The 17,018-nt window shown below is 48.2% G+C and overlaps 1 protein-coding gene across 1 annotated transcript; it reads right to left on the reverse strand.

The window, feature by feature from the left end:
- Nucleotides 1-437: 437 nt before the first annotated feature.
- LOC147220600 (alpha-1A adrenergic receptor-like) lies at nt 438-7,567 on the reverse strand. Its single transcript, XM_086170087.1, has 2 exons — nt 6,700-7,567; nt 438-769 (listed from the first exon to the last, which is right to left on the reverse strand). Exons 1-2 carry the CDS (start codon nt 7,565-7,567, stop codon nt 438-440), a joined length of 1,200 nt encoding a protein of 399 aa, XP_086026213.1.
- Nucleotides 7,568-17,018: the final 9,451 nt, after the last annotated feature.

The following is a 17,018-nucleotide window of genomic DNA, read 5'->3' on the forward strand; positions in this document are numbered from 1 at the left end:
AATGCTGGGAGACAATGGAGACTTCTGGATTAGATCCAGGTATGTTCTAGCCAGCGTTGGCCCGTGGGAGGAGAACATTGAGAGAACATGTCCGGCACCCAGGCGGGAGAACGTGCATGGAGAACCAGGCTGGACGTTCCTCACATAAAGAAGAACAACGTGTATCTCTTAAGTTCCTCAGCCTTCCACGAGGAAGGTCACACATCATCTCCACAGCTTCGCTGGAGACCCCAAACGGTCCGCAGGTGGTTGACGGCCCTGGATGGAGGTTCTGGGTCCATCAGCGAGGAGTTCAAGTGCAGGTCTGGAGAAGAAAACTCACACGTGTTGTGAGCAGTGCTGTAGCCTAGCTTAGCATTCACACGTGCATCTACTGGTGGTTGCGGCGTCCTTGAAGCTCCACGTCGGACCTTCATCTGCGTGGAGGTGCAGCAGCTTCAGACGGGATCTCCTCGCACGCCCAGCGAGAGCCGTAGCACCTTGGTGGTCGGCGTCTGCGGCGGCGTGGACCGTCTGGCCGAGAAGCACCACACCTTCAGGCGGTTCTTCTGCGGTGGCGGCGGAGCGGCGAGCACGCCGCCGGATGGGGTGGAGGGGGCGGAGCCTTCAGATCTCAGGCAGCTTCCACGCAGGAGGTGATGGAAGGCCTTCTGGAACTCGCGGCTGAAGCACGGGTAGATGACGGGGTTGATGCAGCTGTTGAGGTACCCCAGCCAGAAGGTGATCTTGAAGACCGTCTCGGACGGCTTGCAGGAGGGGAAGATGGAACCTGGGGAACACACACACACACACACACACACACACACACACACACACACACACACTAAAGTTTAGCCACAACAACACTTCCTGACCTTCAGCTGATCACAACCAAGGAACCAAGGTTCCAGGATGAGAAGGTTTGCAGGACAACTCTCCATCATGTGAGGAGGAACCTGGAGCCTCAGGTCACCTTCAGGTGATGTTTGGATTCAAACATCAGCCATACCTTCACTTGGAGATGAAGCTCGTCCTGAATTTCTCCACCTGAAGATGTTTCATCCCAGAAGCTTCTTCAGTTCATGACCTCCGAACTGAGGAAGCCTCTGGAATGAGGGCTGAAGAAGTCAAGTCCAGCTGCCACGACAAGAAGTTTCCATGACCTGGACAACTGAGAACCTCCAGGTCAAATTCAATTTCCCCATGAAGGTGAGAAGATACACGACCGGCCGGTTTTGTGACGTCTTTGCAAAATGTACTTTACAAATAACGTATGAAAAACAGAACTCAGGAAAAGGGAGCATGAAGAAGAAGAACATCTCCATGTCTTCATGGACGAGTCCACAGCACCTCCTACTGTTTTCTCTGGGCTGGCGAGCGGCGAGCGGCCGTCTAAACGCTTCTTCAACGCTCATCCTGCTCCTCACTCTGATCACAAAGACAAACATCTGCTGATCCACAGGATCTGGGAGAACTCCTGAGTCCACACACTCGAAAGTCAACAATGGAGAAGCATCTTCTTGGACGACTGACACAGGCTTCCTGTTTGCAGAGTGTGATCTGTAGTGAGAGCAGAGAACAGGCTGAGGAACATCTAGAGAGGTGGACGTATGTTCTGGAGAGCAGAGTAAGACAGAGTATATGGGTGTGAATGAGAAGAACCCGGGAGGAACGTTGAGGCTACAGGGAGAGGAGATCAAGAAGGTGGAGGACCTTCTTCAAGTGCTTAGGGTCAACAGTCCAGAGCAGTGGAGAAGAGACGTTCCAACGGGTTGGGATGGGTGTTGGATAGAAGACTATCAGCCAATGAAAGGAAAGGTGGAGGAGAAACCAGTGAGATGCTCTTCAAACTGTGACGACCAAAAGACAGGAGGTCACAGAGATGAAGATGCTGAGGTTCTCTTTGGGAGCAACCAGGATGGAGAGGATCAGGAAGGAGTCCATCAGAGGGACGACACTTTAGATGTTTTGGAGAGAAGGTCAGAGAAGCCAGACGGAGATGGTTGGGTCATGGACAGAGGAGAATATATTGGTAGACATGCTGGAAGACCAAAGAGAAGATGGATGGACGTCATGAGAGAGGAGGATCCAGAGAATAGGGTCAGGAGAAGCTGTGGAGACCCTGGGAGGGGAAAGCCCAAAGGAGAAGAAGACTGATGCAGGCTTCCCTGCATGTTCTACATCTGGAGGACCTTCAGAGAAGGTCTGAAGGTCCAGGTGTTGCTGCCACACTCTTTGCCTGGTTGGAGGATGGAACCAGGACGGGGGTTTGACTCTCTTTTTAAATCTGCTGGGATGTTTGCCATGGATCTCCACCTTCTCCAAACATCTACTGGAACCCCGTCTGATGAGCGCACCACCTTAGGAGGGTCTCCAGATCCCAGCCGTCGCTCAGGGGAGATACAGTGATGGATGAAGCCTCTGGAGATGCCTTCAAAGACGCTCGGAGACGGTTTGGTTTTAGAAAGAGACGCGACACATGAAGCCTAGCAATGCTACATTTAGCATAGCATTGTAGCTTTACAGCGAATGAAAAACTCTTTGCCCGATCTCTATATATTCTTTTTTTTCCCCCCAAACATCCATTTATAAACCTTATTTTGGCATCAGGACTGGAATTTCTTCACTGGAACCCCGACAAGAAGATTCCACACAGATTCAGCGAGAACCTCCAGACACTTATTTACAAAAATCCATTTCATCATTTAAAAACACGTCACAAAGCCGGGGTCTGGAGTGGATTCGTAGCGTTTCGGCGGGGAAAGCGTGAATTCGGTCTCCGAGCTTCCACAAGTTGAGGTTTGAGTGTGTGTGTGTGTGTGTGTGTGTGTGTGTGTGAATCCCAGGCGGTGGACGTCTTAATGATCCTTCTAATGCTCCGTCCTGGAGGTGGCGTGGGACGGGTGGGCGCCATTACACCTCACGCTTCTTATCTATAATGGCTTTCATAGGCGGCGGCGATTGTTGGGCTCATTCAATTTGCTCTCCCGGTGGAAGGAGGTTCTGCTCCGCCGCCGCCTTCAGTTTGTTTGGCTGCTTTTAATTGAATTCCTCGATGTTCCTTCTGAGAAGCTCCTCTCTGCAGGGAGGAGGTCTGACAGGACATCATCACGGGCCATTACGCTGATGTTTTCCTGGCGGGAGCGGAGCTTTAACACCGTCGCACCGTTTAGCGGGCGGAAGTGCGAAAACGAGCATTGGAAAGGAGGTTCTTGGAGACGTTCTAGCAGCTTCTAAATCCATGTCTGGACCCGTGGGACCTGTTTGCAGATGCTGATTGGTCTTCAGCTGCAGCCGAGGAGAAGCCTCAGCTGAGGGGTTGCTGGTGTTCGGACGGCTTGAGTGAGGATTGGAGGGCGGGAAGAAGGTTCCACGTTCTCCTGCCAGGGTTCTCACCATGTTCTCTCCAGGTTCTCCACCAGGGTTCTCTCCAGTCCTGAGGTTCATGGAGGTGTGAATGGTTGAGGGTCTCCAGTTGGGACCCTGTGATTGACAGCTGCCCCGTTCCAGGGCTCAGGTGGAAAACGAGCTCTATTTGTTTATTATAATTCCTAATTTGAAGATCAAGGTATCTTGTTAACATAAAAATATACCGTCTTTAATTTCCCGTCGCTCAAATTGCGCCCCGTAACCCACGACAACACGGATTCCAGCTACGTGGCAAACCAGTCTTTCAGTGTTATTCGTGGTGACGTTTGAGTTGCACCTTTTCCTTCCTAATAATGAAAAGGACAATTTCATGTGAATGAAAACCTTCAACCCGGCCCTTTTTTTTTTTTAGGGGGAGTTCAAAATGTTTTTGCTGCATGCAGAAATAGAAGCCGCTCGGTGCTTTTATAACTGCAAGGCACGATATATTTTCATACATTTAATCCGGCTTTGACCTCCTCGTCACAAACCTGCTGTTTTTAGATGAAGGGATGAGGACTAAAGGCTGCCACGCTTTTTGTTATGAATATTTGCCCTGGTGGAAGATGAACCTCCATGGCAGGTCAGCAGAAGAAGAGGTTTTCTGAGGTGGGTTTGAATCCGGAGCGAGCGGGATGAGCCTTTGAGACCGACGTGGTCGCCGCCGCCGTCGTTTAAAAAAAAAATAGAATAAAAACGTCCGGACGCCCCGCCCAACATTAGGTAACCCGGGGAAAATCATAAACAAACATGAACGTCGCTGGAAGAGGCGTTCCAAGCCGGCTCATTTAGCATAGCATTGTAGCATTAAGGGTGAAGCCAAGTTAAGCCCCCAAACTTCCTCCGCAGTGTTTTACACATTGTCATTTATAAAGTACAATTTTCTTATTTTATAACTAACAACAGGAATCAATGGTATTTCAGCTCTCAGTGCTATAAATTAAATTGGATGAATGTGCAAACCGAGTTACGAGCCGGGTCACAGAACCAGTTCAACTCCCAAGTCAAGGTAATAATGTGCTGCATTTCAAACAAAACGCTCAAAACAAACGAAAAATATCACCGCTGGATTTGATCTGCCTTTGGATTCCTGTTTTTCTTTTTCTTTACTCCGGTCATGATTTGGAACAAAAACAAAAAACCCTGAACAGAAAACGAGTGCACAACAGGAAGTGTGTCTTGCTTATCAAGAAGTCTGTCTCCATGGCGACGGGGTAAATTTGACAAAGGGGAGAGCGAGCACCAAAAAAAGTAAACAGCGTCAGAAGTGTTAGCGGCATTTGTTTTGGGCGCCGCATTAATCCCTGCATTACGGCGGGGGTTAATCAATAATCCGGTCTTTTGTAGGCAGAGCCTTTGGTTTACGTTGGGATTACAAGAAGAGGCGGCGTGGACGGCCGGCGCCGAGGAAACAGCACGGCTTATTGTTCACCTGCAGGCCCAGGTAGCGCCGCCACATTCACTTCAACGCCTAAACCAGGGGGGTCAAACATACGGGGGTTCGACCCGGCAAGCAGGATCATTCGAGAGTGGAAAAATGCATAAAAGACAAGGATTTAGTTTTTTGAATTAAATGCAATTCAAGGATTTTCCACTGAGAGGCACTATTTTGGTCAGAATAGATGACAATCAGCATCACGGGGACGGACCAATCAGCACACGGTATCAATGTGCCGTCTGCTACTTGTTAGCATGTTGTTTCTATCCTGTTCTCCACCTCCACGCTACGCCCTCAGTAGCCAAAATGTCGTTATCAAAACAGAGAAAAGTAGATAAAGAGTGTAGAATTTTCAAAGAAAAATGGACTTGGTCCTATTTATTTACAGAGACGCACGGGAAACCTTCGTGCTCGGCGTGTTTGCAACAAGTTTTGGTATTAAAGGAATATAATATTTGGCGCCACGACGAGACTCATCAGAGCATAAAATATGACAGCTTGCAAAGAAACAGAGCAGAGATAAGATCAACCAATCACTGGCAGGTCTGAGGAAACAGCGTCCACTTTCACCCAGAGCTGAGAAATCAGTGCAGCAGCGGTAAAAGCCAGCTAGTTAATTGCTAGTGAAAATGTGCAATTTAATGTTAGTCAGCAGCTTCACTCCAAACCAGTATGTTGGAATTCTACTGTTCATGCAACTCCATGCATTTTCAGTATGTATTGTGTGTGTTTGCATGTTTCATGGATGAAGTTTACACATTTACAGGTGAACACTTTCTTCCTTACACATTTAATAGCACTCTTTTGTAGGCAGGGATTCAATTCAGATTTTATATGCACATGTGGAAATGGTTTAAAAATCCCTTTCTTTATAAGTCTCATTTAATCTTAAAGTGCATTACTATATTTTTCAATCCCAATTACTTGGTAAAGTTTTGTGCCTTTGTACGATCAGTGGGATCACATGATCACACGATTGCAATGCAAACATGTGGATGATAGACGTAAATTGCGCTTTTGTCGAAGGAAATATGAGGTGTTTCATGAAATGGTTTGTAAAAGGATTGTTCATTAAATTCCAAGATTTTCCTCATGTCCTTGTACTTCTTTAAAAGTTCGCCCTAAAAAGATATTAGGGCGAAAGAACGGGTCATTTCTGATTCCTTTTGTTTAGTAGTTTCCACTGGTCTAATTGATTTGTTGCCCAGGGCTTGATTTGTTGGATTATTTTTCCCCTCGAGCTCGACTATGAATATCAATTTGACAAAAGGCCGTCGTCCGCTGCGTGTCGGAGTGATGCGCACTAAGAGTGAACGATGCAAGAACACCCTTTTCTTTAGCTTACAGACTATATTGATTTTAATTAAATGGATTTAACTCTCATTTGAATTGAAATTTGCATATGTTGTTATATCTGCATTCCCTATACGTCTAATTCTGATAGCAGTATTACCTTGTTTTGGGAGTTTAAGGGCTGAGCTCGTCACTCAATTTGCTGGTGAATTAAATTTCCCCCTCGAAATGAATTGAAATGCTATGAATTTTTAACGTTTTGTTTTTTTTTTAATTAGAAAACGTAATGAACGTAATGTATAACGTAGTCCGAAACACAAATATTTCCCACGATGTTCTCTCTAGCGGCGGGTCCGACTTTGAACGCCGCTTCACGGACAGCGGCGTCCAGGTGGGCGTCGAACGCTCATTCCGCTCGCCGCTAACTCAGATCTGCTCCCCGATCGCTAAAAACATCCGCTCGGCAAACCTCTGAGCAGATGCACTGGAAAACCCGGGCTCCGATGTGACCGTATGATAAACGGCGGTGGTGGGAACAGCGGGAACCGAGAGCGGTGAGAGGTAGAACGCGGAGAACGTACCGATGGGCAGGACCAGGAAGAAGGGTAGCCAGCAGAGGACGAAGCAGCCCACCACGATGCCCAGCGTCTTTGCCGCCTTCTCCTCCCTGGACAACCTGAACAGCCTGCGCTTCTGCTTGTCGGTCGCCCCGTCCGCGTCCTGGGCGGCCTTCCCTCTGTGGATCCTCAGCGTCACCCCGCCGATCTCCACGCCCGCCGCCTTGCTGCCCCTCTGCAGGGTCTTGGTCTCTCTCTTGGCCACGGTGTAAACCCGGCAGTACATGGACAGGATGATGGCCAGGGGGATGTAGAAGGAGCCCAGGGCGGAGAACAAGGCGTAGCCGGGCTCCTCGGTGACGCGGCACACCGACTCGTCCTCGGGGTCGGGCTCCTTCCAGCCGAAGAGAGGCCCCACGGAAATGGCCGCCGACACGCCCCAGAGGGCGGCCACCGCCGTCAGGCCCCGCCGCCCGGTCGCCATGGCGGGGTACCGCAACGGGTAGCTGACGGCGAGGCAGCGGTCGATGGAGATGACGCACAGGCTGAGGATGGAGGCGGTGCAGCAGAGGACGTCCAGCGCCGCCCACACGCCGCAGAAGGAGCGTCCGAACACCCAGCGGCCCAGGGCCTCGGAGGTGGCGGAGAAGGGGAGGACGGCCGAGCTGAGCAGCAGGTCCGCCGCCGCCAGGTTGGCGATGAAGTAATGCGTCACCGAGCGCCAGTGGTGGTGGCACAGGACGGACAGGATGACCAGGATGTTGCCCAGAACGCCGAAGACCACGAAGACTACCAGCACCGTCCCCAGCACCACCGCCTTGGCCACGTCCACCTTTGGGTAGCTGGAGGTGCTGCAGTTGGGACAGTTATCAGCGACAGAGAAAACACTCATGGTGTCGGCACGCCGCTCCGCTACGCCGCCGCCTTCCAACCTTCACGCCACATCAGTTCCTCACCCTCTGCCTCTGCATGCTCTCTTTCTCCTGCTCCTCCTGCTTAAAAGCTTCTCCTCCCCGCCGTAAACTGCCCCTTCCTCTTAATTTGCGGTTGCGGCGGCTGCCGCCAGCGCCGTTCTGATCACGTGGGTCCAGCCGGGAATGATTTGGCACGGCGGCGTCCTCCGGGAGCGAAATCCGCAGCGGCCCGTCATCTTCCCCGGCGAGTGGATGGAAAAGGCGGGTGTTTTCTGGCAGAGGTGGCGTTCAGTCCATTTGGAGAAGAAATCTGGTCCGGAGACAAAGAGAAAAGAGGAGGGACAAACTGAAGCCACAAACTCTGGTGGAGAAGCCAAAGTTCTAATCTAGGAATGAGATGATCGTCAAGCGACCTGCTGCACGGGAGGGACGGTCCGAACCTTAAGGATCCACCTGAGAAGATCCACATTACAGATGATTCCCACGTGAATCCCAGTATCTATATTATCTGACAACTTCTTCTGAAATGTGGCACCAATGGAGACTAGAAGTTGTTGGACCATTAGGTTTGTGGGCTTGAACCGCTCCTGCTAGCAGCCTCACAGCTACATGATCTGACCTCGGCGCTGATTCGCCAAGTTGAGGGCGCTTTTAAGGTTTAGCTAGTCTAATGCTAATCTCTTTCAAGACTACAGTCCTTTGATTAGCACGTTAGCCTCATAGCAAGAGGATCTACATTCCCCTCCTCCCTGGCTGGTTCTCTCCGTGTTTCGTCTTCCTCCATAAGTCCAAAAACAGTCCAGGATAGACCTCTCGCTCCAACCTCACCAGAGGGATCCTCGCCCTACACCGTCCTCCGCTTGCGGCGTTTGGACTTTATGGCACTAATCCCATAAATAATTGAAGAAATAAATTTCGACTCGGAGCAGCGCGGCGTAAAATTGAAATATCGCGTTCAAGGTTGTTTATGAGTGCGGCAGAAAAAAGCAGCGTTTGTTTGGGAGAGGCGGCGTCTTTTGCAGCCGTATGGACGCTGAATCTCTGAGTGAACCTTTTCCGGTTATCAGCCAGATCTCCCGTTAGCAAACCTAGCTTAGCCATGCTTCTGTTGATGAGCACAGACGCCCGCCGCTCCAGTTAGCTTCTGTTGCTCATCATTCCGGGTGTGGAGCTTCGCTTCGTCTTGCGAGGATTATCCAAGTTTGTCTTCTGTATTGACAAACCAGGACCAGGAAGGTGCTACTACATATGTACTCTTTGTTATTTGATTGGCACGACTCTTGTACTCTCTTGTTGCTCTGACAACTCTATACCTCACCGTGTATGAGGGTTATGTAGTATATAAATATTTACCGACACAGTGGGCTGCGGTTCTTGCGGTTCACGTCTAAAATTGTCTTAGGTCAATCCGTAGGCACTTGGAAATGAAATGGCGCCAGAAAGGCACTTTTTCTCTTCTTAGAAACAAAACAAACAGTGACGCAGAAGCCATTTAAATTCTAGGTCAAATGTTGTCTCCTTCCTCTGGCAGGTCTCTCGGTTGTTTGTTTATATCTTGTCATCGGGATCCGCAGCATGTTTCTCACTTCCACTTCAAAAAAAAAGAAACAGGACAGGTCTAAGATGAATTGAGCGGTCTGACAGCATCCAGTTATTACGGGGGCTGTTGAGAAAATGTGGCCGGGGTTCTGGCCGTGCACTTCCAGAAGGCGTGCTCTCTATTTACGAAATTGTCTCCCGTCATTAAATCTGCATTAGAGAAGACGGGGGGGCCACGCTCCGGTGCACTAAGTGGCAATCACAGTTTCCATTCACCCCCCAAAAAAAAACAAAAAATCCAGCTTTACCACCCGTTATCAATATCAGATTGTGTGTTTAGGGTTTTTCTGTCCTCCGAATGAGAACGTGCCAATGAAATGTAATCAGGAAAGGGAGGGGACGACGGGAACATTACGGGGTGACGGCAATTATGTGCACGGGGAAAAAATACGGGGGAGATAATGAGGTGGACCGGGGCGAGGCCGCCCGGATCCCGAGGGGGTAGAAATTCATTGGCGGCCTCCCGGGAACGCCGGCCAACTTTGCGGGGGGATGAAGATAAAGGGAGGACCATTTATTTTTACGAGCCTGCGACGGCTTCCCCTGCGCTCCTGGCCCGCCGGCACGTGACGGGCCTGGGAATTGAACCTGGAGGAGGACGCTTTGAAACGGGAGCCGGCGCTTTGGCCGCTGATAGTCCCGCTCGGCGCCGCTCGCAGAGGACGTGTTGGAGATCTGAGACGTCACGGCGGGAGATAAAACGCCGGCGAGGCATGAAAGCATGGGGGGGGTGCGACGGAGATAAAGCCCTCGGAGAGAGAGGGGAGCCGTGCATCAAAGGGCTCGTGCACATCGAGCCACGAGGGGCGACGAAATTCACCAAAACAAACACTCGGCACCGTCGTGGGTTTCCACGGGACGGGATCAGCCGACTGGGAAGCTCTCGGAACATCTGCGGTAACGGAAAAGCGGATCGTTGGGATTCCTCGGCGCTGCCCGAGGTCAGCTAATGGACGTGGCCTCCAGGACGCTGAACCCTAAACACACTTTAGCGCCGAGCATTTAGGACCAATTCAAGTCGCTGTAAATTGCCAGGAGATGAAGCCGACCCCTGAAAAGGCAATTCACCGACGCCGAAGGTGCTCCACTTACATTGGAATTCCGAACCCGAGGCGTGACGTGACACGATTCTCACTCCCACAGCGCGGTACATAAGTAGTGCCTGAACGTACCGAGAGACGTATGAGGTGGAGGTGTTTCGCCCTTTTCACTTTATATGTAATTTCACTTCCACGGAGATAGTTTTCTTTGAAGCGCTGCCTTCAGAACAGTCGTAATGAAGGGCAAAAGGATTCCAGAAGAAATACAAAAACGAACGTACAGCCGGGGAATGGAAACAAGGCCGTGTCCCTCCTATTGCCTTCGTCCGTGATGGAACAAGAATTTTTGAAGAAATTTATGGGAGATAGCGATGCAACCTCGAAACGCCGTAGGTTGAGGACGTCCTAAACCGCGGACTTACTATAAACTATAAACCACAAAGAGAAAGCAGACAGATCTGAGGCCGTCTCATCCGGATCTCCGATGCGACCGTGACGTCTAAACTCTCGCAGGCGAGTTCCTCGTGATTTTTCCAGCACAGGCCGTGAGCACAGCAGGACACGTGTTCGCGTGCACAAGACGTCTGGACGTGTGGAAAAACCAGGGAAATCCATGCGGTGATTTTTTTTTCCTCTTCTCTGTAAGGTGATACCGGCAATTTATTAAGATTACAGATGATTATGGTCGCGTCCTCAAAGAGTCTGGGAGCACACAGAGAGGGACGTGACATGCCGTAGAGTAAGATATATATGAATTATGTTTGCAGAACATGCAGGATTAGATACTAGCATATGGAACGAGATGTGTTGATTATAAGGATCCGTCTGACTGAGAATAAAAATCCAGATCGCTGCTGGAAACCACGCTGTGGGGCTTTGGGTGAACCTCAGGGCCCAGACAGTCCCTATCAGTTCCAAAAGACTTCTATTGGCTTGTTTTTCAGCGCTGCATTTTAAAGATAAGTCCTCCGAAGCTGAGAGGCTCAGAGGCGGGTCCTCGGCCGACGACACATTTACGAGCTGCCGTCTGAAACAATGGCCTCCGGCCTCGGTATTTACTGGAAGAATTTTTACTTTATGTGCCTCTGCTGCGTCTGCATCTGGCTGGATCTAAAGCGCGGGGAGTTATGCTAGCCTCCGCTAGCCGGGCCGGGGGCGATTTACTTCCATGTCAGTGGTATCCGCGGCGGGGGCTATGAGGGTTTTAATAAAAAGGTACTGAGCCAAGCCCTCCCGTTGTGGATTTACGGCGCTGTACAGGAGACCAGATAAGGCGTTCTTGCTAGATGACCCAAGTTCACCGCTGGCCTTTGGGATTGAACGTCCCTTCGTTTAATCAGTTTCATTTTCTTTCTGTGACGTCTCTGGTAGGAATCCTCAAAACAACGGCCGTGAGGCCACAGGCGGACCTTTGACGAGGGAAATCCTTATCGGTTCGTCCTCGTCTCCAAGAAGACATTTGAATTTTTACGAAATTCCCCCGGGGCTCTTCTCGGACCCGCGGAGGTCGGGACGGACACGGGGGGACCGGCGGCGTCTTCATGCTTCATGTTTCATTCATGCTAACGCTCCTTACAAAAGGATAATGGCAGCAACGTGACGAAGTAACGAGGTGGAGAAGACGTGCCGAGTGACATTTCAATCTATTCCCTAATTCCGCCGCCGATTGTCTCCTTGCCCTCCTCATTTATGGTGACAAATACATTAAAGATAATGAGATGAGGGGCCATTAGATACCGAAACGTCATTGATTTATTAGCATGTCGCTTTAAGAGTGAAACGCTATGACAGCGTCTGGTCCTCGGGTTCAGACGAAATGCGTGAGTTGGTGTGCTGGTGGTATTTATACCCGTCAGTATATAACCTGTAAAAAACGACCGCTTGTTTACTCCTGCGACTGCAGGCCTGGGATTGTTTTTGGCCGGTGGTGAGACGAGGCATTAATGTCTTCTAAATTACTTACTTACTCAAAAAATGCAGTTTTTCAAGAATGAACTCTGAGTCGCGTCCAACTGTAGATCAGCGAGCGGAAGAACTCGGCCCATAGACCCGTAAAACGGTATTTTTCTGACACGCGCCGTACAATGGCTGTGACAATGAGTTCCATCACCGTGGTCCTCTGACTCTGGTGTCAACCAATACATCCACTACAATGAAGGAGAACAGCTTGACATTGAATTGCAACTTGTCAACTATTTAGTTTCACAGTAAATGAATGTTTTGAATGCAGCTAATGCATGAAACTCAAGGCAACCGCGATGGCAGAAAACAAAGAGACCGGGAAGCCGAAGTGAAGCTGAAGACAAAGAGACTGCGGGAAAAGTATAAGAGAGGCAGAGCTATTATTCACGTAGACACTTTTTCGGAGTCTTTAAACTGTGACTGCGCGATGGAAGTGTTTGGTCCGGCTTTGTTTTAATTCACATAGTTCTCCACTCTTGTTTCCAGTCTAACGCCTGCTCTAGCCTGAGCGCTCGGTTGCTGTTTCAACCTTTAAGATTTAGTGGGTGCTTCTATAGAAGGAGTCAGCAACCCGCGGCTCTTCCATCATTACACTGTGGCTCTGAGTAGCTTGGGAAAAATAAAGTATTTAATTGAGGTTTATTTTATTTGTGTTTGGTCCTTTAATAATAGTTCTAAATTGGAAGATTATTAAGATCTTGAAATTTTAAATTAAAATTATGTTTATTATTTTTCAGCGCTCAAAATGAACTTCACACTCGCAGAAGCCGGTATAGCCCCGATTGGCAGATGCTGTGCACAGAAGTTCAGGACCAGAAGTACCATTAACCAGGTAAAATAAATATTTTTGAAGATATTTTGAAAATATTTTTTTTTGATTGTTTACTGACGCAGTGATTTTTTTTTCCCAATTTATTTTTCAAATTCGCTCTGAAAGCCCAAAGCTCAAAATGTTCAAAATGTGTTCATTACATAAATAAAATTTAATTTTCTCTCTAGCACTTTGTGGGTTTCATAAGCAACACACAACACACTTGTTTATACCTAGTGTAAAGGTAATAAAAAGCAATATATACAGTGGTACCTTTATTTAGATATCAAAAAGTAATTGCGGCTCTCAGTGTTTCTTTTCCATGGAAACCGTGTCCAAATGTCTCTTTGGGTGTTAAAGGTTGCCGCCCCTCTGCTATAGCATGGATGTAAGATATATATGAATTAAAGAAGGAATGTGTCCACGCAACTTTGTACTTTTTAAGACCTTAAAACACTTGATAGCCTTAACTTTGACACTTTATATTTTATTGTATTTCTTATTCTCCCTCCTTCCTACTATTATCTATTATTGTTATGTTTTACTTGAAACTCTGGCACAACAATATGCTTCGGGATAAATAAAGCCGTTCTTATCTTATCTTATCTTAACCCCGGCACCGCAGAGGCAAGAACATGTCGGAGTTAGCAACGGCTTCAGGAACGACACCGAGCCAAACGGGGCCTGAGAAACGCCGTTGTCGACTCTGGCTCCCTTGTTTACAACGGAAGATCTGCACCTCTGTGATGGCACGACGCGTTCCGAGGAGTCAGCGTCGCTGCCAACGGTCGAGGTATAGTCGATAGATCTTTGCCGTGGTTTCTGATAGCGACCGTCGAACTGGGTGATGAACAAAGTTCTACGCCAAATCGTACTGTTCCTGTTACGCGGCGCCAGCCCTGCTTCTTAAAATAATTGCCTGTAATCACATGCTTAGGTATCTGTACGGGACAAGTAGTCAGTAAAAGCATCTAATTGTAGCTTTTGTAAAGCTCTATCTGGAATCAGAACGCTAATGATACAGGATTAACGACGTGGTACGAGTCCGTATCGGGGGGATAACTTGTGCTATCAGGCCATCTGGTTATGAGCCTTGTAAGTCTGAAGTGAAACATGTCTGCCCGTCAATCTATAAATAGGATCCCAATTAGGGGTGTGTTTTAGGGAGGACATTAGCGAGCACATTATGTGTTCAATGTAGCCTGAGCATATGTCATTGGAATCACACTTTAGCTGCAGCCGCTATCATTTACGACACAAACCCGACACGCTGGCTCGTCCCGCCGCCCGTGACGAGGTGTTTGCGCGTGACGCGCTATTACATCCCGCCACATTCTTCAGCTGTCTTGTTGAACCCAGCGCACAGACGTCCCCGGAGTACGTCTAATAAAAACATAGAAGCTGTCGGAGTTTAAAGAACAGATTTATATGAAATTGCGGAGAGAGCCCAGCCATTTTCCAGCTGATTAATAATGAATGATTCGGTCCCACAGCTGCAAAGCAACTACTTCTCATTTTTTCCCCCCCCGAATTATCCGAGTCTAAAAAACTTAAAAAACGTATTTGTAGCGTGACAATTGCAAAGTGTCCTTTTAACACCTTCTGTTTCTGGGCAGAAATTGTCTGGTGGTAAAACGACTGTTCCTTTCAATCATTCACGGGATCAGTGATTCATTTCCATTCTTTGAGCGAATTTATTTTCCATTTGCCGCCTTTTGTTGAAAATAACCCATTACACAGCGTGGGCGTGTATTTACATACATCAACACACACACACACACACACACACACATTGTCTCTATTTTTTCTATCTATCTCTCACAATTAATTTGTATCGACCCGTCGTGTTTACTTTGTTCTGCTGGTTGTTCGGTGCAGCGGAGTAACGATCACGTTAGCGCCGGAAAAAATAAATTAACAACTTCCCACTCGGGAAATCAATTTCTGTAATACTATTGTTTTTGCACACACACATAGGAATCCGCGCTCCTGTGAGGAATCCCTTTAAAGCTGAGGTGCGGTGCCGCAACGCCGTACTTGCTGAGGGCGGCAGTTCATACTCAAGTTCCTCCGTGAAGGCAATCATTATATTTTATCCGCCTTCATCAGCGTTGAGCGGCACGCTGCCCTTCAGGAAGGGGACGCAAAGTGCTTTTCTCCTGCTTCCATCCATCTGAGGAGGTGCTGGGACCCCTACGCCGGAGGAGCTGCACACCCCCAGCCTTTATTTTTATGCCGGTCTAATCATTTGTCATGTCCACACATACTACAATCTCATGAAATATTTACATTTCCCATTCTGCTGCTGTTTTAAAAAGATTAAAATGACCCCACCTGCAGATGCGGTGGTGGCAGGGACTGAAATTGGAAATGAAGCTGCAATGGCCCCTATTTTCTTTTCTTGCTATTTCACTGTAAAAAGCCAAAGAGTGATGCGCCCCATTACCACAGATGAGCACCTCTGCAGGAGGTGGGAGGTAAACAAACACCGGGATTAGAATCATTAACCAGCCGCCGGTGGAATTAAACCCTTATTAAAAACATAACTAGAAAATAAAAAAACTACACTTAGCTAACAGTGATGGAAACAAGCTAAGAGATGGGGGGAGGAAGAGTCCCAGGCGGTGAAATGGGATGAAGACTAAATAGAGAAAGAGAGAGAAAGGAGGGGAAAGAATAGAAAGGAGAGGAAAGAATAAACTCTTACCTTCCACTCCACTCGTGTCCCCACGCAGATACTTTGCAAACACGGGGGAAGCAGCCGGTTGTCCCCGCAGCCGGTTGTCCCCGCCGGCCGTGGGGGTTCGGAGCTCTCGCCTGCTCCCCCGCCGCTGGATCCTCCGGTGGTGAACCGGAGCCGCGGCGGACCAGCCCACCTCACCGGGCCGGTCCCGCCTCCCCCCTTCCCCGCGGTCACTCGCCTTCCTCGCCGCCTGGCCCGCAGCCATTATATCCGAGTGTGGAGAGAAGAGAATAAAAATAAAAGTGAAATAAAGTTATGAGGGGTGAGAGAAAAATGACGTTATCACTAAGTCGTAGCTGTTTGCTAACTTTTGCTAACGATCGGACGAAACCTGTCTGGACTCATCCTTTTCCCATCGATTTACGGGGTTAATTAACAAGCCGAAAAAACAATAACAATAATAACATTTGAACCAAATGTATATAGAGATTATAAAAAGATAACAAATATAGTTTTATAACTCCTGACCGCGGCTCAGCTAGCGGAGCAGCGCCGCCGGTCCGGAAGGATGAGTTGGCTTTTCCGCAGTCTTGCTAGCAAAGCTATCAGCTAATTAGCCCGATACTATTCTACTCAAAATCCGTCAAATCATTATTGTAAAAGTTTTCATTAATGTCAGGTAAATATGTCGCCCCCTGAAGAGGTAATTTTCTTTAAATAGAGTTAAATACAACAGAATATCGTGTAACATGGAAGTCCTAAGCAGCCGTGCTAAGGTTCATATAGCTTTCCTGTTTTCCTGAGATAGCGAGCTAGTTTTTCGTTATCTCGAGTTAATAAAACTTGTTTCTGTGATTGTGACGCATTCAGTTTACCAAAGTTAATATAAATAAATTACAAATTATGTAATTACAAGAATTTTTTTCTTGAGACCATGACATAATTGATGTAACATTACTTAAATATAAAAATATATGAAGCAACCGGTGTTAGGTAGCTCAAGTAGCTAGAACTTTGTACTTAATAAATATATACAACCTGTTAAAATATTCATCACAATCAGTCCATCATGGGTGTAACCGCAGTGAGTCTCACTCTGATTCTATTATTCTTTTGCAAGTCCACAAAAGTAGCCATTAGCTGAATTCTCAGTGCTTCGACATCCTCTGTAGGATGCGAGAACTTTGTCGTGGTTCCCGGGGCCGCGACAACAAAAACAACGTTCTTTCTGGACGAGAACGTTGTCGGAAACTGACGGCAAACGCAACGATGCGTCGAGGTGGGCAGTGCTGGGATTGCTCTTCTTCATCTGTACACGTTTTTTTGGTCCTTCT

The sequence above is a fragment of the Fistularia commersonii genome, chromosome 23 (assembly GCF_037954325.1).
Source record: "Fistularia commersonii isolate RoL2024-O1a breed Wild chromosome 23, RoL_Fcom_v1.0, whole genome shotgun sequence".
Classification (NCBI taxonomy): Eukaryota; Metazoa; Chordata; class Actinopteri; order Syngnathiformes; family Fistulariidae; genus Fistularia; species Fistularia commersonii.